Raw genomic sequence first — 25513 nt, forward strand, 5'->3', positions numbered from 1 at the left:
ACTGCTTCTGTTCTCTCCAAGCTTAATGCTTATGTCCACATCAGTGTTTATTACATGATAATCCACTAAAGGAATACAGAAATGTATGGAAACCTCTCCCACCCAATGAGGTTGTTTTGTTGCTCAAGAGAGAAATCTTACGTATTTTTCTTCAAATTTCCGGGCAAGGGCCTCCACTTTATGCCTTTCCTTTTCTTCGTCATTGAAAGGATCTGACAGATCTTTCTTCTGTAAAGAGATTGTTCCATAAAAAATAAGTCACAAAATAGTCCCATGTTCTTACTCGTAGAAACTCCACTGACTACTCAATACCTATATAAAAACAATGTTTTTCAGAAAAAGGCAAGGTATAAAACATGCTACTATCTCATCAATGTTTATCTTAATTAAGAAAGTAAAATTTCCATTCACGTAGGTTAATAAAACTTGACTGAATGCCTACAATTACCCACCACAGCAGGAGGGGCTACAGGGCTCAAAGACAGCAAAGGGCCTTTAGAAGGAGATGCTCAATCACTACACAACCACGTTCAATACAGCGGACTTCCTTCATAACTCTAAAATTTTCTTCATGCATTTAAAAACATTCTAAGAAAGAGTCTATTGACTTCCAAAAGAGTCAATGGCTCAAAAACGTGAAAATCCCACTGAATGTGGTACAAGTTCTTGAGAGCCGTTCTGCCACACTGTTTAGAAAGGTCTGAAATTGCACTTCTCTCGGTGCTACCAAAGTTAAACTCAGGCTTCCAAGGCTTATTTCCATTTTATAAGCTTATTCTTTTCTCATCAAGCAAATTTTCCAGAGATAAGCCTTAAGGTTCTTGAGCAAGGAATCTAAAAAAAAATTTTTTTTTTGTTTTGAGATATAGTCTCACTCTGTCACTCAAGCTGCAGTGCAGTGGCACAATCATGACTCACTGTAGCCTCAACCTCCCCAGGCTCGGGTGATCCTCCTGCCTCAGCCTCTTGCATAGCTGGGACCACAGGCATGCAACACTAGGCCTAGCTCACTTTTTCTTTAAGTCTTTTGTAGAGAGAGGGTTTCATCATGTTGCCGAGGCTGGTCTCAAGCTCTTGGGCTCAAATGATCTGCCCATCTCAGCCTCTCAAAGTGCTGAGATTACAGGTGACAGCCACCACACCCAGCCAGAAGCCAGGAACCTTAACAAGACTCCTGTACCAAAAATGTTTAAGACTTCAAGGTAGGCCGTCCGCGGTGGCTCAAGCCTGTAATCCCAGCACTTTGGGAGGCCGAGACGGGTGGATCACGAGGTCATGAGATCGAGACCATCCTGGCTAACACGGTGAAACCCGGTCGCTACTAAAAAATACAAAAAACTAGCCGGGTGAGTTGGCGGGCGCCTGTAGTCCCAGCTACTCGGGAGGCTGAGGCAGGAGAACGGCGTAAACCTGGGAGGCGGAGCTTGCAATGAGCTGAGATCCAGCCACTGCACTCCAGCCCGGGCGACAGAGCGAGACTCCGTCTCAAAAAAAAAAAAAAAGACTTCAAGGTAGACAGAAAACACTAAAGATTGTATGCCTGTTTCAAACAAACTTTCTTATCTCACCCTTCCATCTCTGCCTACTGAAATACTACCCGCAAAGGATCAGTTAAATGATTTGCGGTGTACACATACAATGGGATATTATAGAGCATACATCTAATGAACATACCACAAATGGGGAGTCTTTCAAACACACTTATCTGGATCTTCTAATTTTTCTAGGATGATCACATATAACTTGAGTGGTTATGTAACAGTAAGAAATCCCACCAACCTTGAGGAGCACTGGATTCCATGTATACCACTCAATGCCTTGCCAACTGCAGTCTTCCAGTAACTACTATTTCCTGACTGTATGATGGAAGGTCCAGCTCTGTCCAAATACTAATCAGGATATAAGCTCTCTTCTTTCCAAGACCTCCAGGGCCTGTGTTGTACCAGACTTAAACAATGACCGTATTGTAATTTCTGTTACCTGTGGTGGTACCATTCTCCTAAACCATCTACACGTTTGTTTTGAGTGTGGTACAGTGTTTTCTCTACCTTTCTACAGTCCTCTGAATCTAGCACAGGGCCTTCGTACTATTAAGAAATACACACTAAAAGAATGCCGCACGAATGTGTCCGATTTCATTGTACTTTTAACACGGCAGAGTAGACCCACGGCGACTTAAGAGTTCCCTGAACCCCGGCCGGGCGCGGTGGCTCAAGCCTGTAATCCCAGCACTTTGGGAGGCCGAGGCGGGTGGATCACAAGGTCAGGAGATCGAGACTATCCTGGCTAACATGGTGAAACCCCGTCTCTACTAAAAATACAAAAAACTAGCCGGGCGCGGTAGCGGGCGCCTGTAGTCCCAGCTACTTGGGAGGCTGAGGCGGGAGAATGGCGTGAACCCGGGGGGCGGAGCTTGCAGTGAGCCGAGATCGCGCCACTGCACTCCAGCCTGGGAGACACAGTGAGACTCCGTCTCAAAAAAAAAAAAAAAAAAAAAAAAGAGTTCCCTGAACCCGAAGTCCAGGACTGAATCCTCTGAATTGGATCCAAAGTTCTCTGTGTATCCTCCATGCATTTGTCTGCAATGGAGAAGGGCATTTGGAGCCCCCAAAAACGTGCAATCAGAGCACTGGAGTTCTCATTTCAGTTGACCTACTGATTTGGTTTCAACCCACAAATAAACACATTAACCAACCCCTGCTACTGTCTCTTCCTCTAAACGAAGAAGATACCATTTTACTGAAACAGGAATTATAAAGGGATTTGAAATTACTTTTTCTCATCCTGCCCAGTGGCCCTCATCCAACAGGCTGACCCTTGGTACAGACTCATTGGCCTCGATTCTGGCAATCAGACCTCAATCAAGGAAACATTTTTTTTTTTGGTTTGGTTTTTTTTGGTGGGGGTAGATGGAGTCTCACCATCACCCAGGCTGGAGTACAGTGGCGCGATCTCAGCTCGTTGCAAAACCCGCCTCCTGGGTTCAAGTGATTCTCATGCCTCAGCCTCCCCAGAGCTGGGATTACAGGTGCGTCCCACCACTCCTGGCTTTTTTTTTTTTTTTTTTTTTTTTTGGAGACAGAGTCTCGCTCTGTCACCCAGGCTGGAGTGCAGTGGCATGATCTCGGCTCACTAAAACCTCCAGCCCCTGGGTTCAAGCAATTCTCCTGCCTCAGCCTCCCAAGTAGCTGGCATTACATGCGTGCACTACCACATCCGGCTGATTTTTGTATTTTTAGTAGAGATGGGGTTTCACCATGTTGGCCAGGCTAGTCTTGAACTCCTGACCGCAACTGATCAGACCGCCTTAGCCTCCCAAAGTGTTGGGATACTGCGCCAGGCCTTCTAGCCATGTTTTTTTTTTTTTTTTTTGAGACAGGGTCTTGCTTTCACCCAGTGCAGTAGTGTGATCACGGCTCACTGCAACCTTGACCTCTCAGGCTCAAGCAATCCTCCCACCTCAGCCACCTCAGCTTTCTGAGTAGCTGGAACTTCAGCCATGCGCCATCATGCCCAGCTAATTTCTACATTATTTTGCAGAGATGGAGTTTCACTATGTTGCCCAGGCTAGTCTTGAACTCCTGCGGTCAAGTGATCCTCATGTCTCTGACTCCCAAAGTGCTGGGATTACAGGTGTGAGCCACTATGCCAGGCCAAGAAAATACATTTTTTAATCTCAGGAAAAAAAGGTTAATCCTTCTAACCAAAAATACCCTCCAAACAGCACACCTGTGAATAAGACCGACTGATCACTTGGCACTGAGGCATACTGCTAGAAACTTCACAACATAGGGCCAGGCGCAGTGGCTCAAGCCTGTAATCCCAGCACTTTGGGAGGCCAAGACGGGCGGACCACAAGGTCAGGAGATTGACACCATCCTGGCTAACAAGGTGAAACCCCGTCTCTACTAAAAAATACAAAAAACTAGCCGGGCAAGGTGGCAAGCGCCTGTAGTCCCAGCTACTCGGGAGGCTGAGGCAGGAGAATGGCGTAAACCTGGGAGGTGGAGCTTGCAGTGAGCTGAGATCTGGCCACTGCACTCCAGCCTGGGTGGCAGAGCGAGACTCCGTCTCAAAAAAAAAAAAGACACTTCACAACATGATCTCATTCCACGCTCAGACAGCTGTGAGCCAATTATCAGCCTCATCCCCATTTCACCAAGAGCCACTCTAGAGACCAGAATCCTGCCAGTGTGGGGCCTACTTACCTTTTCCTCAGAGCCTAGCATAGTGCAAAGGTAGACATAGGTGCTTAAAAATGCTTTTCACCTAGGCAGTACTCAAATACCATATGATTCTATCTACATACAATACAAAAACACAGCCGGGTGCTGTGGCTCACGCCTGTAATCCCAACACTTTGGGAGGCAGAGGTGGGTAGATCACTTGAGGTCAGGAGTTCTCAAGACCAGCCTGGCCACCAACATGGTGAAACCCCGTCTCTACTAAAAATACAAAAAAAAAAAAAAAAAAAAAAAAATTAGCCAGATGTGATGGCTGGCACCTGTAATCCCAGCTACTTGGGAGGCTAAGGCAGGAGAACCACTTGAACTTGGGAGGCAAAAGTTGCAGTGAGCCAAGATTGCACCACCGCACTGCAGCCTGGGTGACAGGGTAAGACTTGGTCTCAAAAAAGAAAAAAAAAGCCAGGCGCGGTGGCTCAAGCCTGTAATCCCAGCACTTTGGGAGGCCGAGACGGGAGGATCACGAGGTCAGGAGATCGAGACCATCCTGGCTAACACGGTGAAACCCCGTCTCTACTAAAAAATACAAAAAACTAGCCGGGCATGGTGGCGGGTGCCTGTAGTCCCAGCTACTTGGGAGGCTGAGGCAGGAGAATGGCGTGAACCCGGGAAGCGGAGCTTGCAGTGAGCTGAGATCCGGCCATTGCACTCCAGCCTGGGCGGCAGAGCGAGACTCCGTCTCAAAAAAAAAAAAAAGAAAAAAAAAAAAAAAAAAGAGAGGCCAGACCTTGGCTCATGCCTGTAATCCCGGCACTTTGGGAGGCCAAGGTGGGTGGATCTTCACAAGGTCAGGAGATCGAGACCATCCTGGCTAACACGTTGAAACGCCGTCTCTACTAAACACACAAAAAAATTAGCCAGACATGGTGGTGGACGCCTGCTGTCCCAGCTACTCGGGAGGCTGAGGCAGGAGAATGGTGTGAACACAGGCGGCAGAGGTTGCAGTGAGCCAAGATCACGCCACGGCACTCCAGCCTGGGCGACAGAGCGAGACTCCGCCTCAAAATACAAACAAACAAACAAAAAAACCTCCACAAATCTAAGCTGATCTAAGCTGTTAGAAATCAGGGCAGTGGTTGCCCATTAGTATTGGGATAGTCTTCTGGCAGGGCAGAAGGAGGGTTTCTGGGGTCATGATAAATATATGTTGTGACCTACATGCAGATTACATGGGTGCACTGAGTTCATGAAAATCCATCAAGTTGTGGCCAGGTGCAGTGGCTCATGTTTGTAATCTCAGCACTTTGGGAGGCCAAGGCAGGCAGATCACTTGAGAACAGCAGTTTGAGACCAGCCTGACCAACACAGTGAAATGCCATCTCTACCAAAAATACAGAAATTAGCTGGGTATGGTGGCGTGCACCTGTAATCCCAGCTACTCAGGAGGTTGAGGCAGAAGAATCACTTGAACCCAGGAGGTGGAGATTACAGTGAGCCGAGATCGTGCCACTGCACTCCAGCCTGGGCGACAGGGCAAGACTCAGTCAAAAAAACAACAAAAAAACAACAAAAAAAAGCAGTCTACGTGTTTTCTTGTCTGCCCCTATACTAGGTAGACAGCAAGACTCTCTTGGAAGAGAAAAATGTCCAGCATGAAATTCTAACACTGGAACTGTCAGGGACTGGTTTCATTTACACATAACGTTTACAACCTTGACAGAGAAAAATGCACTGTTTTTAAAATTTATGTTAATTAGTTATAATTCAAATTGGCCTCTCCCTTTGCGCACAGAGGTAAGAGAAGCAAACCTTGTGCTTGCCTTGAGTGAGTGACAGGATCTTGGAGCAGCCAAAACCTCAGTAAATCTTGCTTCCCCACTATGGAAGCCCCACATGCACGCACTGACCCCTGTGCATTAAACCTGCAGCGCCTCTGGGAACAAAGGGGTGTACCTTGTCTCCAGGCTGAAGGCCTTTTACCTTCCCTCGGATATTCTTCACCAGCTCTGGGTAGAAGAACTCTGGGCAGCGTTTGTGATCTGGTTCAAAGAGGGTGAGTGTAATCCGAACAGCTGCTGCGGCCGGCTCACAGTCCTGATGCTGTTCTGCTCCCCCAGCCTCCTCCTTCCGGGACTTCTTCAAAAATGCAGGATTCAGGGAACCTGGGAGAGAGGTGAACTGGACCCTGTGGGGCTCCGACATGGCTACCAACAAGTCTTAGCGGGTGTCACTGCATGGCTTCTGTTAACATTGAAAAGAAGGGCCAGGTCAAACGAAGATGATAAAATAGTTTACCTGTCTAATTAAAGAGATTTAAGTTTAAGAGAATTTCGTTGTCAAGAAAACTCCACTGTTATACTTTGTCATTTATTGCTTTTTTTCCTGGTTACTCATCCTAAAATTTTTTCATAATCATTCAGAGACAGTCACTGCTTAGCACACTTTCAGTCTTTTTTTCTATGTATCTATATCCTAGATCCTCGACCTAAAAGAACGCATGCTAACAGAGCCTTAGACCTCCACATTGTAAAGACTACTAAAATATTAATTGTTTTCCACTTAATTTGTCTAACACTTATTTTTTCTGGCTCAGAATAACCTTTAAGGACTCTTTATTTTCATCACCAGCAGTTTCCTATCATTGGGAGCCAATCTTCACAGGGACAAAGCTTTTACCAGCTAAACAAAAGATACTGCCTACCCCAGGATAGTAAAGAACCAGTGACTCAGGAGGGTGTGGCTAGGCTCACTTCCTAACAAAGTTACACACTCCTGCCCTGTGCACCACTCTCACACCCAAATACTGGCCTTGGCAAAATAAATTATCACATGCCAAAGACCTTCAAAATCACTAGGGAATGGTCAAAATAGATTTTGAATACAGAATTCCAAATGTTCACAGAATATGAATACGCTAATACATGCCATACATGTTTTCTGCTTATTTCATATATAATTTTGTGTCCTGCTTTTTAAAAGAGTTCATATTCTAGTGTGAACTTTCTACCATACCAATAAATAGAGATATTTATTGCCGCCTTGTTTATACAAGAAAAATGACGGAAGCAACCAAAATGACAATCAAATGACAATCAATCAGGGAATGGTTGAATAAACTGCGACTTTCTTACTGACTTGTAAGAGCTCTTGATACTATACATAAATTATTACATATTATAGATATACAACACCTGTCATATCTCTTATAACTGCTTTTTCTTGTTTTGTTATTTGTTGTTTAATGTTGATTAGAGCGAGGTATGATGAAATAAATGTTAACTTTTTTTTTCTGAGATAGGGTCCCGCTGTTATATCCAAGCTGGAGAGCAGTGGCCCGATCACAGCCACAACCTCCCAGGCTCAAGCAAATCTCTCATCACTTCAACCTCTGGAGTAGCTGGGACTACAGGTATACACCACCACGGCTGGCTAATTTTTTCTATTTTTTGTAGAGATGCTGACCCACTATGTTGCCCAGGCTGGTCTTAAGTTCACAACCTCAAGCAACTCTCCTTCCAAGGAAATGATAACTTCATATGCAGTCAAAACTAGGCTCTTTTCCTTTGAGACTCCTCCCATTTCCTGTATGCCTAGAATGCTCATCTCCAACCAGATCTTACAGAAGAACTTGTGTATATAGGTTTGTTTTTTGAGACAAAGTCTCACTCTGTTGCCCAGACTGGAATAAAGTGACTCAATCTCAGCTCACTGCAACTCAACCCCCAGGCTAAAGCGATCCTCCTACCTCAGCCTCCCTAGGAGTTGGAACTATAGGCATGCTAATTTTTGTATTTTTTGTAGGGACGTTGTTTGCCATGTTGTCCAGACTGGTTTTGAACTCCTGGGCTCAGGCGATCCTCCTGCCTTGGCCTCCCAAAGTGATGGGATCACGGGTGTGAGCCACTGAGCCCAGCCTACATGGTCATTTATAGATATTTTTTCACATTTACTTCATTAACCCCAGATGAATTTGCTATGCTATAAAGTATGAGGATAGGCTGTAACTTGGTTTCTTCCAGTATCAATCACTAAACAATCCTTCCTTCCCGTGCTGATTTGGCATATATTGCAAAGCAACATCGCAGGTATCTAAGGCCTGTTTCTGAAGTCCATCTGTATATTAATATGGTATTTAGAGATTCTTTAACCAGTATTGCACTGTTTTGAAAAGTTTTATGATAGATTTTAATATTGCATAAGCTCATGTTTATTATCCTTCTTTATAAATAATACTTTGCCATTCCAGCCTATGTATTATTTTGGCAGGTTTCCAAAAAACTCACTGTATTTTGGTTGTAAATGAATCACAAACCTGAGTTAATTCAGGAAAATTAGCATATATCCATATACATGTAAACGTATTTGTATATATCCAATACTCATTTGTCAAATTATGATCATAAAATTGCAACATAACATCAGATAAGGGAACAAAATATCTGCAAATGAAGAGTTAAAATAATTCTAATCAGGCAGCAAAACGATTAGCAGTAAAACAGGTTGGTGATGCAAAAGACCATCTCCCAACGTGTACTAAGATGTTAAAGAAGATTTCCCTAAAAGAAACCTCCAAGGCCCTCAGGATATCTGTGATGCACTGGGGTGTGGAAATAAATCCCAGCTGAAGGTTTACAGATTCCCCCACCGACAGAACCGGAACTGTCTCACTGTAAGAAGGGAATCAGCAGGTTAACCAATGGGATGTAGGAAGGTCATCCAGGAAGTGGCAACCAGGTCCTACTCTCCTTGTCCAGGCAGTAAACACATAACCTTATCTCAGTCCAAGTCTGAGAAACTGCAGCTTCAATCCTAGATGGCAAAACTGCTCCTTTCAGTTGCTTAAGTGACTCTCCAAGTCCAAGAAGGTAAAAAATAGGACTACAGGATAAAGTGAGTCAAACCTGTAGTCTATTAACACTTAGATTTTGCGTTGCTTTATAATCACTATAATGTTCTGCTGTTACTAAGTCACTTGAAACATTTAAGAGAATCCGATACCTTAAACAATGGTATGTTCGATTTACAACCATAATTCAAAATGCTTAAGAAAACACAATTAAGTTCAAACATGTTTGAATGTTTAAAAAAACTGACTTACATTGACGTGTTTATTAGACTTACAAGAGTTGCCTAAGTCCTTGGAAAGATTTTAGTTTAGTTTTTTGTTTTTTTTTGAGACAGCTGCCTCACTCCTGTTGCCCAGGCTGGAGTGCAGTGGCACCATGAGAGCTCACTGCAGCCTCAACTTCCCGGACCCAGGTGATTCTCCTATCCCAGTCTCCCAAGTAGCTGGGACTACAGGCACTCACCACCGCGCCAGGCTTTTTTTTTTTTTTTTTTTTTTTTTCTATCTTAAGTAGAGACAGGGTTTTGTCATGTTGCCCAGGTTGGTCTCAATTGCCTGGACACAAGCAATTTGTCAACCTTGGCCTCCCAAAGATTTTACTACTAAGTTCATCTCTTTAGAAGTTTGAAGTATTTGAATCAGAAATATAAAGCTTTAAGTGCAGTTTAAAACATTTAAGATAATTTAATTAACTTCGTGATTTAATTAACTTTGTAAAAAGAGTTGGGAATTTAATCTGTTAAACTGGTGACTGAATTGAACCTTTGTCAAAGATCAAGTTTTTTTTTAAATAAATGTTCTTATATTTGTAAATAAAACAAGATTTGTGAGTAATACTTAAAAGGCTTAAAAATAGCCAAGTTTTTAAATACTCAACTTTAGCCCAACACAGTGGCTCACGCCTGTAATCTCAACACTTTGGGAAGTCAAGGTGGGAGGACTGCTTGAGCCCAGGAGTTCAAGACCAGCCTGGGCAACACAGTGAGACCATCTCTACAAGAAATACAAAAACCAGCTGGGTGTGGTGGCGTGCACACGTGATCCCAGCTCCTCAGGAGGCTCAAGTGGGAAGATCCCTCCAGCCAGGGAGATCAAGGCTGAAGCGTGCGCTGATTGTGCCACTGTACTCAACCTTGGGTAACAGTAAGACTGTGTCTCAAATAGTAGTAATTATTAATAAATATTCAACTTTAATGAGTTGAACACTATTTTAAGTGCAGAATTATACACATAGAACCACCCCTCTCAAGGCTAGGTGCAGTGGCTCACTTCCCGAAATCCCAGCACTTTGGGAGGCTAAGGCAGGATGATCGCTGGAGTTTAAGACCAGCCAGGGCAACATGGTGAGACTTCTTCTCTACAAAAAATTTTTAAAAAATTAGCCAGGTAGGCCAGGTGCAGTGGCTCACACCTGTAATCCCAGCACTTTGGGAGGCCGAGGCGGGCGGATCACAAGGTCAGGAAATTGAGACTACCCTGGCTAACACAGTGAAACCCCATCTCTACTAAAAATACAAAAAACTTAGCTAGGCATGGTGGCGGGCGCCTGTAGTCCCAGCTACTTGGGAGGCTGAGGCAGGAGAATGGCGTGAACCCGGAAGGCAGAGGTTGCAGTGAGCCGAGATTGCACCACTGCACTCCAGCCTGGGCGAAAGAGCAAGACTCCGTCTCAAAAAAAAAAAAAAAAAACTTTGCCAGGTATAGTGGCACACCCCTGTAGTCTCAGCTACTAAGAAGGCTGAGGTGGGAGGATGGCTTGAGCCTGGGAAGGTCGAGGCTGCAGTAAGCTGTGATCCTGCCACTGCACTCCAGCCTGAGCAACAAGAGTGAAACTCCGTCTCAAAAAAAAAAAAAAAAAAAAAAACAAAGATCCCCCTTTAAAAACCTCAGTTGGTGTTATTGAGAAAATACTAGCCTTCTTTGTCTGTTGATTATTCTCAGGAATTTTATGTTTTTTCTTACCGTGCATATATATCCTTTTAAACATTATATTTTCAAACTGGTTATTGATGAAACAGAAAAACTAAATTGTGTATTCCAACTTATAATGAGTACCCTTCCTGAATTCTTATTTTAATGGCTTTTTTTTCCCCCAAAAGAGACAGACCTATCATCCATGGAAATAAGAATTGTCTTCCCTTTTCCAAAAATTGCATTTCTTATTTTTGTTTCCTGTCTTATTGCACTGGCTAGAACTTTCAGGATATTAGGCAATACATTCATATTATCTAATAGTGGCAGAAATGTACCATGTTTCTGAAGTTAACGGGAATGCCTCTAGGTTTTGGTGCAATGTTGATTAAGATTTTTTTTTTTTCGTGGGGGGACAAGACTCGCTCTGTCGCCAGGCTGGAGTGCAGTGACATAATCTGAGCTCACTGCAACCTCCGCTTCCCGGCTTAAGCGATTCTCCTGTCTCAGCCTTCCGAGTACCTGGGACTACAGACATGTACCACCACGCCCGGCTAATTTTGTATTTTTAGTAGAGACGGGATTGACCGTGTTGGCCAGGCTGGTCTCTGAACTGCTGATCTCAGGTGGTCCCCCCGCCTGGTCCTCCCAAAACGCTGGGATTACAGGCTTATGCCACCATGCCCAGCCAAGATTCATATTTTCAATTAAGTTATTAAAACATCCTTCAATTCCTTACAAAGTAAGAATTTTTACACAGGAACATGTTATTTTTATCAAATTATTCCCTAGTATCTTAAATACGCTTTCAAGATCATTTTGTCTTAAAAATACACACACAGTAAAATGACAGTTCATGAAGTTAATTCTTGGTACTTCAGGGAAACTGATCTCCCAAAAAAAATCAGGCTGCGGGACGACCCAGTACGCTAAACACCGACTTGCAACCGAAACCTCTAACCACCAAAATGCCTTGGGGAAACGCGTGGGGACCCGCCACCTTTTCCAGCAGGCTGGAACTCAACAAGAGCCCGACACCAAGTCTAAGTCATTCCTTGACACTGTGGAGTCTGTGATCAGGTCTGGGATCTTTTGCAAAACTGTGTTTCTACCTGGTCTGTTGAAGTTTGGGCCGGCGCTGCGCTCAACCGCAGCTAACACTTCCCACTTCATGGTTCAGTTTTCAAGTGTCCAAACTACGCCCGGCATCTGTCTTCCTGTTGTCACAACTTTTTCAGAAGTGCCAAACTACGGCAAGGCTAACGGGAGAGCCCGGACCCGACAAAGACACGCACCTTTGTCCCCAGAGCCGACGCGGGCCGCAGACGTCCCCCCGCGGCGGTCCTCATGCCGGTCCCCGGGCGGCGGCGCAGCTAGCGGTCGGCTCCCGAGCCGTGGCTCCCTGCGGGCGGGCGGCCCGCGCCTCGGCCCATGACCGGGTCCCCGCGCCCAGGGGAGCCTGGTGTGCCGCGCCGCGCGCCGGCCCAGGAGGAAGCGAAGAAATGCCAACTCGACGTCCGTACAGCCACTCTGAGCACACCAAGGGGTCGGGGGAGCAGCCTCCGGGCGCCCCGGGAGAACTTGCGGCGCGGGACCACGCGCTCAGACGGCGCCTCCGAAAGCGGCCGTCGGGAGGAGCGCTCCAAAGAACACGGGCGGTAGGAGCAGACAGGCGCGGACACCAGGGCCCCCCGGTCTGCGGCCAAGAAGAGTAGCCGGGCGCCGGAGCCCAGACCCGGCGGAAGCTGAGTTCCAGGCCGCGCTGAGCTCCGTCACGGCAGCTCACGGGCGCAGCGACGGGGCCGACCAGCGCCTCGGGCTCGGGAATGGCCCCGGGGCCCGCGCAGGACCAACGGCCTCAACGGAAGCGCCGAGAGGGGAGGAGCGCGGAGTCCAAGGCCCGGGGGCGGGGCGGGCCGCGAGGCCGGCTCCCTGTCGCGCTCAGCCGGTCGCACCGTCGCCGCCGCCGCCGCCGCCTCAGACCGCGGACGCTTCGTTGTCACGAGCCGGAGGGAGGGGGAAAGAGCCGGGAGTCTCTGCGCTCCGGCGCGCGGAGACCGCGGCGCTCGCGTCACGTGCCGCTCGGCCAGCCAATGATCCCCGACAGGCGCGGTGACGTCAGAGCAGCGGCGTGGCCGATGACAGCCGGCCCCCATCACGTGGTCGAACCCACTCCAATGGGCGGCGCCGAGGCGACCTGCTTGTTCCCGGCGGCCCGTGCGTCGGCGGTGGTTGGGTTGTAAGATGGCGGCTGTGAGTCTGCGGCTCGGCGACTTGGTGTGGTGAGTCCGGGCGGCCGGGCCAACCGAGACGCGCCGGGGAGCTGCCCGCCAGGGTGCGGGGTTCGCTGCCGGCCCCGGAGCTGCCTTTCTGTGCGCTCCAGGTCGCGGAGAGAGGGGAAGAGAAGGTGCCGGCGCTTCCCAGCGGCGCCGGGCGGAAGGGGCAGTCCAGTCCCGGGGGACCGAGGCCGAGGGTGGCCACGGCGGGCACCGGCTTTGATCCCCGAGGCCGCCCGGGAGGGTTCTGCACTCGGGGCCCAGATACTGGCGGCCCCTGTGAAAGGACCCGCCAGTGCCGCGAGGCTTCCTTGGACGACGGGTTCCCGGGGTCTTGCTGGGGCTTCCCAGAAAGCAGAAGCGCCGGGGACCGGACCTGCGAGTCCATCTCGCCGGTGCCATTCGGTCAAAGCCCAGGTTGCGATGCAGCCGACCTGTGCAGGCGGCTCAGCTGGGATTGTCTAAACCGGACTTCTGGCGTTGCCCCGCGAAGAAACGGAGGGGTAGTTCTTTACAACCAATGGCTTGGCAGTGACCAGTGCAGGCTTGGGTGCCTCCCGCGTTCTGCTTCTCTGTCCCAGACAACCGCCCGAACCAAGGCTGATTGTCGCCGCCTCCCTCGAGCTGCATAGCTTGTTTCTCCACCCAGAGGAAGGCTTCCATTAGCATTTGTCAAAGCCAGGCAGGTCTCCTGTTGAATTAAACCAGACTTAGGGAGGGAAAGTCTGTGTTTACAGAGGAAGCTGTCCTCCCACCCCCGTCATTAAGAAGCTCCAGACAAGTGACTTTTGACAGTTGTATTGTTTTGTATTCCTTGTCAACAGAAGAATGGTTACACGTTGTGCACATAAGTATACAATTTTGCATTTTGCTTCTGAGGGTCTTGGGCCCAGCTGTGGAAGCTTTTGTTCCGGCACTTGAGGATGCCAGCAGAGATTTAGGAAAATAAATTGCGTACTGAGTGGGTTGAAGGAGATAGGCTGACTTTTCCAGGTCGAGTGTTAACTCTGTGTGTTTTCTCTAGGGGGAAACTCGGCCGGTATCCTCCTTGGCCAGGAAAGGTGAGTGTCTTGCTACTAAAGGAAGATATCTGAAGTTGGGTTTGAGGAGGTGGAGAATGTAAGATGCATTCCTCTCAGTTTCTAGTATTGAGTTAAACTGGGCCCATTCAGATGGCACTTAGAATTTTTTTTCTCCTAGTATCAGTTATTTTTTAAAAGGCAATGCAGTATATTCCAGATCTTTAAATCTGCTCTAAACGCTTATTTCTTGATTTAGAGGAGGTTTATGAAGTTTCTTTTTTAACCCCGGAAATAATTCTAATCTGAATTTAGCTTTATGCTTAAATGTAACAAAAGGAGAAGAAAATATAAATTATCCAGGAAGAGAAGTCTAAATGTAGGTTAGTGAAAAGCCAAAGTATTTTTGTCCCAACTAAGTTTAAATCTTCTTTCCATGTTACCATATGTGCTACTCCAGTGCCTCTTTGCAGAAGTTGGCATTCCAGATTTTGCATGAGGTGATCCATCATTGCTTTCCAAATGTTGTGTTTTTATATTCTTGCTTGGAGCCCAGGAAGTGTCTTTAGATGGTCTCTTTGCAATATGGTGTTTTCTGTGCCTCAGTTGTCCTTTGTTTTCACTATGTCCTGTCTCAACTCTTCCTGCACAGGAAGTATTTCAAAGAGTGTCCTCTGCTTTTTTTCAGTAATGATGGGGTCACATTGGGGCGGGGCAGGTTGGTGGGGGGGCAGGAGATGTTGTTGATCTTAGTTTTAACTGCTTGTAAAACAGGGCCTCTACAGTGAAAGGGATATTGTGTTTGCTGACCACTGTGCTACATGTTAAATATTGGGAACTTGTAGAATATCTACACATTTCCACAAATCTCTAGAAAAATGGGAGATTTAGACAAGTACTAGGCCTTGGGTTCTGTTTTGTATATAAATACATTTATCTGTAAGTCATTTTAATTTACTTTTTTCTTCCCAACATAGAGCTGTGTAGAGCAATGTGGAGCCACTAGAGAGTGGGCTGTGCGTTGCCAGCCAACCTTTTTCCCCCTTTTATCCTCCAGATTGTTAATCCACCAAAGGACTTGAAGAAACCTCGTGGAAAGAAATGCTTCTTTGTGAAATTTTTTGGAACAGAAGATCAGTGAGTAGTATTCACCAGGAGTCTCCCTTTACCTTTCTTTCTGGGTTACCTGGAGTCTGAGCTGCTTTGAAAATATTCTAAGGATCCTTAGTTCAGTCTTCTTATAATATATAATACTGGCATCTCACTCTGGCTTCATACCTAAATAAAGGTGCAATTTCTTGCAGAAATTGCCCTAGACAACTGTCCTAGGCCTATAACTAAGTCAGGCAAGAACTAGGTTCATTTACCTTCTAAATGTAATAAACACATCGAAGTAGTTTCTCACATGTTTCTTTACCCAACTCCAAAGGCAGTTCCTTTTTGTTTTTGAGACAGGGACTTACTCTGTCACCCAACCTGGAGTGCAGAGGCACAGTCTTAGCTCAGCACAACCTCTGCCTCCCCAGCTCAAGCAGTCCTCTCACCTCAGCCTCCCGAATAGCTGGGACCACAAGTGTGCACCACCATGCCCAGCTGATTTTTTGTAGAGGGGGTTTTACTGTGTTGCCCAGGATGATGTGGAACTCCTGGACTCAAGCAATCCACCTGCCTTGGTCTCCCAAAGTGCTGGATTATAGGCATGAACCACCACGCCCAGCTGGCAGTTATTTTTGTAAAAGCCATGTTCAGTTCTCTTTTAATGCTATATATCATTGTGGTTCATGCTTGAGGTATACAATGAAAACTAAAATTGTATTTACCTTAATAAAAGTAATTGTTCAATCCTGTTCTCATTTGTAAAACTAAGTGATTTGTTCTGACATTATTATAGTAGGCCTTTTTGCTGGATCTGTCCTAAGTTGGGGAAACCAGGACCATTAATCTGAGACTCTTTGACCATATAGCATGTTGCAGTGAGGGGAAGAACATGCATTAACTTGAGTTACTAGTGATTTGTTTAGCTTTCTCATCACTATGTCAAGTTGCTTACCTGGGTCTAGCTAGATGGTTTGACCTTTTTTTTTCAGATGGAGTTTCACTCTGTCACCCAGGCTGGAGTGGAATGGCGTGATCTCAGCTCACTGCAACCTCCATCTCTCGGGTTCAAGCAATTCTCGTGCCTAAGCCTCCCGAGTAGCTGGGACTACAGGCGCACACCACCGCACCTGGCTAATTTTTTTGTATTTTTAGTAGAGACAGTGTTTCACCACATTGGCCAGGCTGGTCTCAAACTCCTGCCTGACCTCAAGTCATCTGCCCCCGCCGACCCCCGGCCTCCCAAAGTTCTGGGATTACAGGCGAGAGCCACCGTGCCCAGCCGATTTGATTTCTTTAAGTAGTTGTATTTCTGTTATTCTTACAGGAAAATACAGTATTAGACTTTAAAAAAAGTCTCTGGCTTCTCTGGTAAATTTAATTCTGATGGTTAAAGTATTTCTTCTTAGAAAGCAACATATTATAAACAGTATTCTTCACTCATCCAGGAGTTTATATGTCAGAGTGCTCTTCCTGGTTTCATATTTACAGATGTAGCCAGCCCCAGTTCTCTATCACAAGCCAGCTTAGCAGCCTGTGGTGGCAGTATTTCAAGGAGATCGCTGGCCTGAAGCTGTGGAGCCAGAGCTTCTGGAAGAGGGAATGTTCTTATAATTCCATGGATTTAAAAAAGAAGATTTGGCCGGGCATGGTGCCTCAGGCCTGTAATCCCAGTGCTTTGGGAGGCCAAGGTGGGTGGATCACTGGAGATCATGAGTTCGAGACCATCCTGGCCAACATAGCAAAACCCCGTTTCTACAGAGAATACAAAAATTAGCTAGGAGTGGTGGTGTGTGCCTGTAATCCCAGCTACTTGGGAGGCTGAGGCTCGAGAATCACTTGAACCCAGGAAGCAGAGATGGATCGGGACACTGCACTCCAGCATGGGTGACAGAGCGAGACTCCGTCTCAAAAAAAAAAAAAAAAAAAAGATTATGTGCAGAATGAATGATGGCAGATAATTATTTATTCTAGGCTGGGCACAGTGGCTCATGCCTGTAATCCCAGCACTTTGGGAGGCCAAGACAGGAGGATTGCTAGAGCCCAGGAGCTGGAGACCAGCCTGGGCAACATAGCAAGACCTTGTCTCTGCTTAAAAAAAAAAAAAAAAAAAAATTTTTTTTCTTTTTTAATAGCCAGGCATGGTGGCACACTAGTGTAGTCCCAGGTATGCAGAAGGCTAACGCAGGAGGATTGCTTGAGTCCAGGAGGTCAAAACTGCAGTGAGCCATGATCACAACATTGCACTCCAGTCTGGGTGACAGAGCTAGACCCTGTCTCAAAAAGAAAAAGAATTCTAGAAGAGGGAGAGATCAGTGGAGAGCCATGAGATCCAAGAAGACTGACTGAAGAGATGGGATTTGAATCCAGCTCTGGAAGATACGTAGAATCTGGATGGACGAGGACTGTAGGGGCATTTCAGGCAGTGGAGATGCTGTGAACAATTGGCATTCAGCTGGGTGTTATGGAAAGGGAGAGGCTCCCTGCCTGAGGTAAGTTGTGCTTAGGAATAACAGAGGCAGTATGGTTGGCTCAAACTTCATTAGCTAAACAAATAATTACACAAGTCTGAAACAAAAATGGGAACTCAGTCTCATTACAGGGAGCCTAGCCTGAAAGCTATTGTTTCCTTATTTTTTTGTTTGTTTGTTGTTTTTGGTTTTTGTTTTTTTTTTGAGACAGGCTGGAGTGCAGTAGCACAGACATGGCTCACTGCATCCTTGACTTCCCAGGCTAAGGCAATCCTCCCGCCTCAGCAGTCCGAGCAGCTGGGACCACTGGTGTGCACCACTGTGCCCTGCTACATTTTTTACCTTTTTTTTTTTTTTTTTTTTTTGGAAAGACAGGTTCTCACCGTCTTTCCCAGGCAGGTCTCAAACTCCTGGGCTCAAGTGATCCTCCCGCTGTGGCCTCCCAAAGTACTGGGATTACGGGCGTGAGCTACAGCGCCGAGCCCCGATGTGTGTGTGTGTGCGTATATATATATATATATTTTTTTTTTTTTTAAATGCTAAAAGGCTAGATTAATAAGCTGTGATCCTTGTTTATAACAAGTGCTAGAAATAGGACACAGAAAATTGGAGTTGAGTTAATTTCAGAGCTTAACCAGGCAAACAGGTGAAGCCAGTGGTGATGTGCTTGCTGAAGACAAAAATAGCCTTATAGTGGTGGTGGTGATGATATAATTTCTAACTGACTAAGGTTCTTTGAATGGTTGTAAACAAGTGGGATACAAAGCAACTGCTAAATGCAATATTTTTAACCTTTTAAACTCCTTGGATAGAGTTAGACATTGTAAAAAACTATAAAAATGAAGTCGCTGTGGTACTAGTGTTATCTTTTTTGGGTAGACAGTGAACTTAGAGAAAGGAAATGAAGGGGAAAGATGTACAGTACTTCTCTAAAGGAGGAACACTTCCTTAGTGATCAGTGCTGGGGTGGGTTAATGTGTTTTTCTATTAAGGTAAGATCTCCAGATTGGCTGCTGACAGCAGATTACTTTGGGGGAAAGAGCTCTGGATTGGTTACCGGCCTAATGTGCATTCAGGTACCAGTTCCACCTTGTTCCCTGATCTGGGCAAGCTATTTCACCTTTCTGAGCCTCTGTGTCCTCCACATAAGGGGATGATACCCCCTACCTCATGGTTAGGAAGGAAAAGTAGTATCACTTGTGTAGAATGTGGCTTGCCATACAGCAGGTATTAGCAGACATTGGGCCAGGATGCCTTTAAGTATGGAAAACAGAGAGATGGAGACTCTCACTATGAGACACAGAGAGAGAGAGAGAGAGAGAGCGAGCGTGTGTGTGTGTTTGAAAAGAAAGGAATATGAGAGTTGGAAGTTCCTAAAGGATGTCAGCCAGGTATGCTCTTTTTACCAAAAAGGCTTTGAGTACAAAATCATGCATGATTCCACCTTGATGTGAAACTGTACTGTGCCTCATCAGGAATACTATGTGTACTTCAGATCATGCTTCCAAAGGGATCTGTTAGAACTGGCCAAGATCCCGAAAAGGGAACTGAGTCAGACAAAAGAGCAGGACTCTTAAATGTGGAGAAGCAAAGACTGAAGGAAGCACAGGATCAGGATGTAGGAAACAGCCAATGGCCTGGAGGATTTTGGCGATGGGCACTGCAAGTAGATTGTGGCGTGACTGCGTTAGGACCAGTGTGAGGAGCACTGGATAAAATGGGTGTTTAAGAGGTGGTGTAGACAGGTATTGCAAGGGGATTTTTTAGGGATGAGAACTTGTGAAGACAAAGTCATAAGTGGCTCCTGTAGAAGCTGGACTGCGCCTCACCCCAGAGGTGAACCCCAGAGGCAGAGCTTGCAGTAAGCCAAGATCGCGCCACTGCACTGCAGCCTGGGCAACAGAGTGAGACTCCATCTGAAAAAAAAAAGAGGCCGGGCGCAGCGGCTCACGCCTGTAATCCCAGCACTTTGGGAGGCTGAGGTGGGCAGATCACGAGGTCAGGAGATCGAGACCATCCTGGCTAACGCTGTAAAACCCCGTCTCTACTAAAAATACAAAAAAAAATTAGCCGGGTGTGGTGGCGGGCGCCTGTAGTCCCAGCTACTTGGGAAGCTGAGGCAGGAGAATGGCATGAACCCAGGAGGCAGAGCTTGCAGTGAGCTGAGATTGTGCCACTGCACTGCAGCCTGGGCAACAGAGCGAGACTCCATCTCAAAAAAAAGAAAGAAAGAAAAGTTTCATCAGTGGCTATAAATGACAGTGGAATGGAGGGAGTGTTCATTTAAATTACAAGTGCTCAGAAGCCACCAGAAACCAACCATTTCAACAGATTGTGGACAAACAATGGAGAGGCTGCAAGTACCTACCCGCGAGTTTCCATGGCAGTCTTCACCTCCAGTCCTCACAGCAGCCCTTTCAGGAAGTGCACAGGGTCATCTTTCTGGTTTTATTTTTTCACAGATGAGGAAACTGAAAGACCAGTGGTACTTTTTCCATCAAGCCACATCTAAAGTGGACAGGTCTCACTGGATGTGAGGTGTCTGAGTCAGTACTGAAAGTAGCTGTTTTGGAAGAATTTGTGGTTAATAATTAACATAGCAGCTTGGAAGCATCCCTTTTTCCTTTCACCTGCACCTGATTTGTGTGTGTTTTTTTCTGGTGTTTTTACTTCTGAAGAACTAAACCTGGAACACCTCAGTAATCTTCAGCCCCTTTTGTCTTGGGAGTCTGTTGTCCCATCTCAAGAGGCTCCAAAAAAGTCACCTGGTTGGTCCTATATTGGGAACTTGTGTGGTCCTCAGCTTCTGACCAGAAGCTCCTAGGATTTTTTTTTAAAAATCATGCATAGAAATTGTTTACGAAGTATTCACCAAATGCAAATGGAGAACCCACACCTTCTGGCCCCATCTTTGTTGTCACTTGTATTTTTATTCTTATTTTTATTTTTTTGAGACAGAGTCTCGCTCTGTCGCCAGGCTGGAATGCAGTGGCACGATCTCTGCTCACTGCAACCTCCGCCTCCTGGGTTCAAGCGATTGTTCTGCCTCAGCGTCCCGAGTAGCTGGGATTACAGGCGCACGCCACCACACCTAGTTAATTTTTGTATTTTTAGTAGAGACAGGGTTTCACCGTGTTGGCCAGAATGGTCTTGATCTCTTGACCTCGGCCTCCCAAAGTGCTGGAATTACAGGTGTGAGCTACCATGCCCGGCTTGTTCTCACCTTTAGACTCTATGCTTGTGTGTATGTGTGTGTGTGTGTGTGTGTGTTCTTTTTCTCTGTCTGTCTGCCTCCGTCCCCCGTCTTCTCCCCGCCCTTTCTCCTTTTCTCTTTCTTTTAGCTTCAAGGCTTCAGCCCATGTCACCTGTCTATGCAAAGGCTGAAACAAATGTAAGGGGGTTCAAGATTAGTCATAAGCTGACATCTTTAATATACGGTATCTACATGTATGGTTTTCTTTTTTTTTTTTTTTTAAATCAGGTATTGCTTTGTCACCCATGCTGGAGTGCAGTGGCAAGATCTCCACTCGCTACAACCTACACCTCCTGGGTTCAAGCAATTCCTGCTTCAGCCTCCTGAGTAGCTGGGATTACAGACATGCTACCACACCTAGCTAACTTTTGTGTTTTCTGGTAGAGATGGGATTTCGCCATGTTGGCTAGGCTGGTCTTGAACTCCTGGCCTCAAGTGATCCACCTGCCTTGGTCTCCCAAAGTGTTGGGATTACAGGTGTGGGCCGCCGCACCTGGCCCTACATGTATGATTTTCATTTAAGAGGAAAGCAAATCAGAAATGTGGAAGTTTTTGAAAATACCAGATTTTAATTCATTTTGGTTGGAATAATCTGAGAGTGGCTTAGTGGCAGTTCTGTATTCATAGATGAAGAGACTTTTTATAGGAAGTGTGTCAGGTCACCACGGTAATTTGGCTGTGTTACAGGTGCAGTTACGCCAGCAGCCAGGCAGGAGCAACCCACCAGAGCAAACCTACAAACCAGGAAGTCATGGAGGAAACCCTCTGGGCAGTCGGAATAGCCTGTGTTCTATGGCAGAGGCCTTTTGTATTGATTCGGTTTTTTCAAGATAATATGCGTTCACCATTCAAAAAAAAAAAAAAAAACTGTCAACACTGAAACAGTTGCATTCATCCCCATCCCACAGACACCCAGTTAGACCAGTTTCTGATGTTGTGTCCCTCCAGAGATATCAGTGCATGGTCAGTCCGTTTTCCTTATCTTTGCACGAATGGTGGCACATAACATGCATTGCTTTTTATCTTGATCATCTCCACGTAGCCAGATATCTTATGAGACATTCCCTTTCCTTCTCTGTAATGACCTTGGCTGTTTTCAGGCAATTACTACCACGGTCTACCTGCCTCTGCCTCCCAAAGTGCTGGGATTACAGGTGTTAGCCACTGTGCCCAGCCAAGCTGGTTTTTTATGGCTGTTTTCTGATGTAACAGGATGCTTCTCCAGCAATAAGTTGATTCCTTAAATAGATTAACATTTCTTGGATTTACCATCCTATTCACACTGTCAGTTCATTTAGCCATTTTAATGTTTTGAAGGTGGTTGTAAAGAGGAAAATTTCAGTATCTGAAACGCTTTAAAGTGAGTGGAATTTTGACTGTACAGTTCCTTCTAGCAGAAATCAGTAAACCTTGTAAGATGCTTCAACAAAAAATGGGTTGATTTCTTGGCACTTCACGACATCCTCACCTTTCCATTCTCTCAGAATCAGGTTCTTGTGAGGCTGGGGAGTGGGAGTTGGAGATGGAGGTAGCAGGATGGCATGGGTGGGATTAGCGAGTCTTGGAGTCTGTTGTGCCATCTCAAGGGGCTCCATAAAAATCACTTTGTTGGTCCTATGTTGGGAACGTGTATGGTTCTCAGCTTCTGAACAGAAGCTCCTAGGAGGAAGAGGCTAGTCACAACTCCTTAAGCTTTTCCCTGATACTGGTTGTGTCATCTCAGACCCACGGGTTAGTATGGTAGCTTCACTGGCTTTTGGGGCTGGGTCTGACTTTGTGTCTGATTGCTCTGGCCTGTCATTAGCATCCCCATAAGGAGAGGGAAGGGAGTGAGTTCAGGGATATACTTGCCAGAAAATCTGAGGTCAAAATCTCCTTCCACTTATCCTCCTGGCAGATTGGACTCATTGGCACTCTCATGTTGAATTTCAAACTTTAAGATGAGTTGGTCACTAGAAAGTAATTTGCTGGCTCACGCCTGTAATCCCAGCACTTTGGGAGGCCAAAGCGGGCGGATCACTGGAGGCCAGAAGTTCAAGACCAGCCTGGCCAACACAGGGAAACCCCGTCTCTACTAGAAATACAAAGATTAGCTGGGTGTGGTGGTACATACCTGTAGTCTCAGCAACTCGGAAAATTGAGGCAGGAGAGTTGCTTGAACCTGGGAGGCAGAGATTACAGTGAGCTAAGATCGTGCCACTGCACTCCATCCTGGGTGACAAAGCAAGACTCTGTCTCCCTTCCAAAAAAAAAAAAAAAAAAGCCAGGCGCGGTGGCTCACTCCTGGAATCCCAGCACTTTGGGAAGCTGAGGCGGGCAGATCACCTGAGGTCAGGAGTTCGCGACCAGCCTAACCAACATGGAGAAACCCTGTCTCTACTAAAAATATAAAATTAGCCAGCCGTGGTGGTGCATGCCTTGTAATCCCAGCACTTGGGAGGCTGAGGCAGGAAAATCGCTTGAACTCGGGAGGCAAGGTTGCAGTGAGCCGAGATTGCGCCATTGCACTCTAGCCTGGGCAACAAGAGTGAGACTCCGTCTCCAAAAAAATAAAAAGGAAGGAATTTGCCTAACTCCTCTAGTTGGAGCTGTGCCAGGGAGACCAGCTTCTGTATCTCCATTCATCGTCTCACTTAGCCATGTTGGCATGCCTGATAGTGGTTCAGTGCCTGTCATCTGCAGGCTGATGATCCCAGGGCTGTGTTTTTGCACAGACCCCATCATCACAACTACCAGCACCACACTCAAAGTCCAGGTAGCTGGTGGAGGGTTAGTAACATTATTTTTATGTGCAAAGGTTAACACTGACGCTGTTAGTGAATATTCTTTAGCTTTCTATAAGGAAAACAACCTGAAGTTCATGAGATAGGTCGGTTTCTGTATCCTTAACCTGACCCACTTTTTCTGAAGGTTATGCTGTGAAAGCTGTGAGTATCACAGGCTAAAACATGTAAATTAACTGATACTTTGTCAAGCCTGTAAAATTATTTTGTGCTTGGATTCTATAAGCTGCATGTCATTGAGGGAAACGTAGAAAGCCAGCCGCAGCAGATTTGTTCAGGTTAGTGTGACAGGCCAGGTACCCCAGAATTGACAGCTGACTACTTTCCTGTCAAATCCTGTTAATTTCAACCACCAACATTGATGGTTGAAATTAAAAATTAAGTATCAAAGATGTGTGTTCTTCTACCTTTAATCTCAAGAATCTTGTTCTGTTTCTTTTTTTTGAGACATCATAAAACAGCATGCCATCTCGTTTTTAAATGCCTCCTTTTGTAACTGCTGCCCTTATTCCAAACCATGTGTTCCGTGTTTTGTGTGGTTTAGTAGCCATGGTTACCATCATTTATGAACAAATATAGGCTCAGTGGCTGTGAATATCCATAAGAGCCACAAATTTTAGAAGATGTTGCATTTCTTCAGCTCTGTAACATCCCTGATTCTCTGTCGATCAACAGATCATAAATCTGGTTCCGATTGTTGACAAGCAGCAAGCATTTTCCTGCATAGTAATGCTGCTGTCGTCTATCACGTTTCCAGGTACCCTGATTCCCAGGGATCCGTGTGTGGCCATTTGTGCTGCCTGGTGAGAATGGGAAAGGGTCTCCAGATTTCTTTCTGCCCTGAGCAAGTGGCAGGGTATATGTGGTTGGGCATTGGAAGCTGATAGACAACTGTGGAAATAAGTAATGTGCAACACAGTGCTTTCTCTGGAGGAATTTAATTTGTGGTTGCTGCAGTGGTGGTGGTGGTGGTTCTGCTTGACTTGTTTCAAGAAAATATACTTTAGGCATGAGACTCTGAGATGGTTGATAGCATGTTTTGAAAAAAATGGTGAGGCCTGTTGCAAAGTCCAGTTAAACCAAATGGATATTTAAACCGTGCCGTAGTGAGGTTGTTGATACTTTATGGCATATGCAATATGGATCATACCCTTTCTGTTTTTGTTTTCTGCTAGTGCCTGGATCAAAGTGGAACAGCTAAAGCCATATCATGCTCATAAAGAGGAAATGATAAAAATTAACAAGGGTAAACGATTCCAGCAAGCGGTAGATGCCGTGGAAGAGTTCCTCAGGAGAGCCAAAGGGAAAGACCAGGTGAGAGACAACAATGTTCACTTTCTACCAACGCCAGACTGGTGATTTTTGCGTAGCAACTAACAGATTAAATGTCACCCAAGCCCAAACCTTTGTTCTTCTGAAATGCCACTGGAGAAAGCTACTTCAGTTCTAAGGTGTCAGCATTTTGCTTATCAGCTTGAAACTCCATGCGGCTAACCTTTCTGGAGTAGGTTGTTGCTTTTAGGAAAATTGCTTGGACCCAGGAGAAATATCTAGCATTTGAGTCTAGCACAGGCCATTTCTTCCTTTCATAGCACACAGATTAGGAGCGTAGCCTTTGAAATATATATACTGCCTGCATTTAAGTCCCATCTCCTAGTTTTGGGACCTAGGGAAA

The 25513-nt window shown here is 45.9% G+C and overlaps 2 protein-coding genes across 4 annotated transcripts in view; one reads left to right on the forward strand and one right to left on the reverse strand.

Annotated features, from left to right (window-relative positions):
* Positions 1 to 14162, reverse strand: part of UBN1 (ubinuclein 1) — a 37884-nt gene extending 23722 nt beyond the window's left edge. The window contains exons 1-3 of one of the 3 annotated variants that reach the window (XM_025371547.1): positions 12054 to 14162; positions 6138 to 6425; positions 142 to 228 (exon numbers count right to left, since the gene is read on the reverse strand). In XM_025371547.1, coding sequence (XP_025227332.1) covers positions 142 to 228; positions 6138 to 6386 — 336 coding nt within the window. In that variant the 5' untranslated portion in view covers positions 6387 to 6425; positions 12054 to 14162. Of the gene's footprint in view, positions 1 to 141; positions 229 to 6137; positions 7367 to 12053 lie in introns of those variants that run through there. The other 2 variants (XM_025371545.1, XM_025371546.1) reach the window with 2 other exon arrangements.
* The window catches only part of GLYR1 (glyoxylate reductase 1 homolog), a 46475-nt gene continuing 34080 nt past the window's right edge, over positions 13119 to 25513 (forward strand). The window contains 5 exon segments of the mRNA XM_025371548.1: positions 13119 to 13142; positions 13144 to 13223; positions 14242 to 14278; positions 15294 to 15373; positions 25014 to 25152. Coding sequence (XP_025227333.1) covers positions 13119 to 13142; positions 13144 to 13223; positions 14242 to 14278; positions 15294 to 15373; positions 25014 to 25152 — 360 coding nt within the window.

This window comes from Theropithecus gelada, chromosome 20 (genome assembly GCF_003255815.1).
Source record: "Theropithecus gelada isolate Dixy chromosome 20, Tgel_1.0, whole genome shotgun sequence".
NCBI lineage: Eukaryota > Metazoa > Chordata > Mammalia > Primates > Cercopithecidae > Theropithecus > Theropithecus gelada.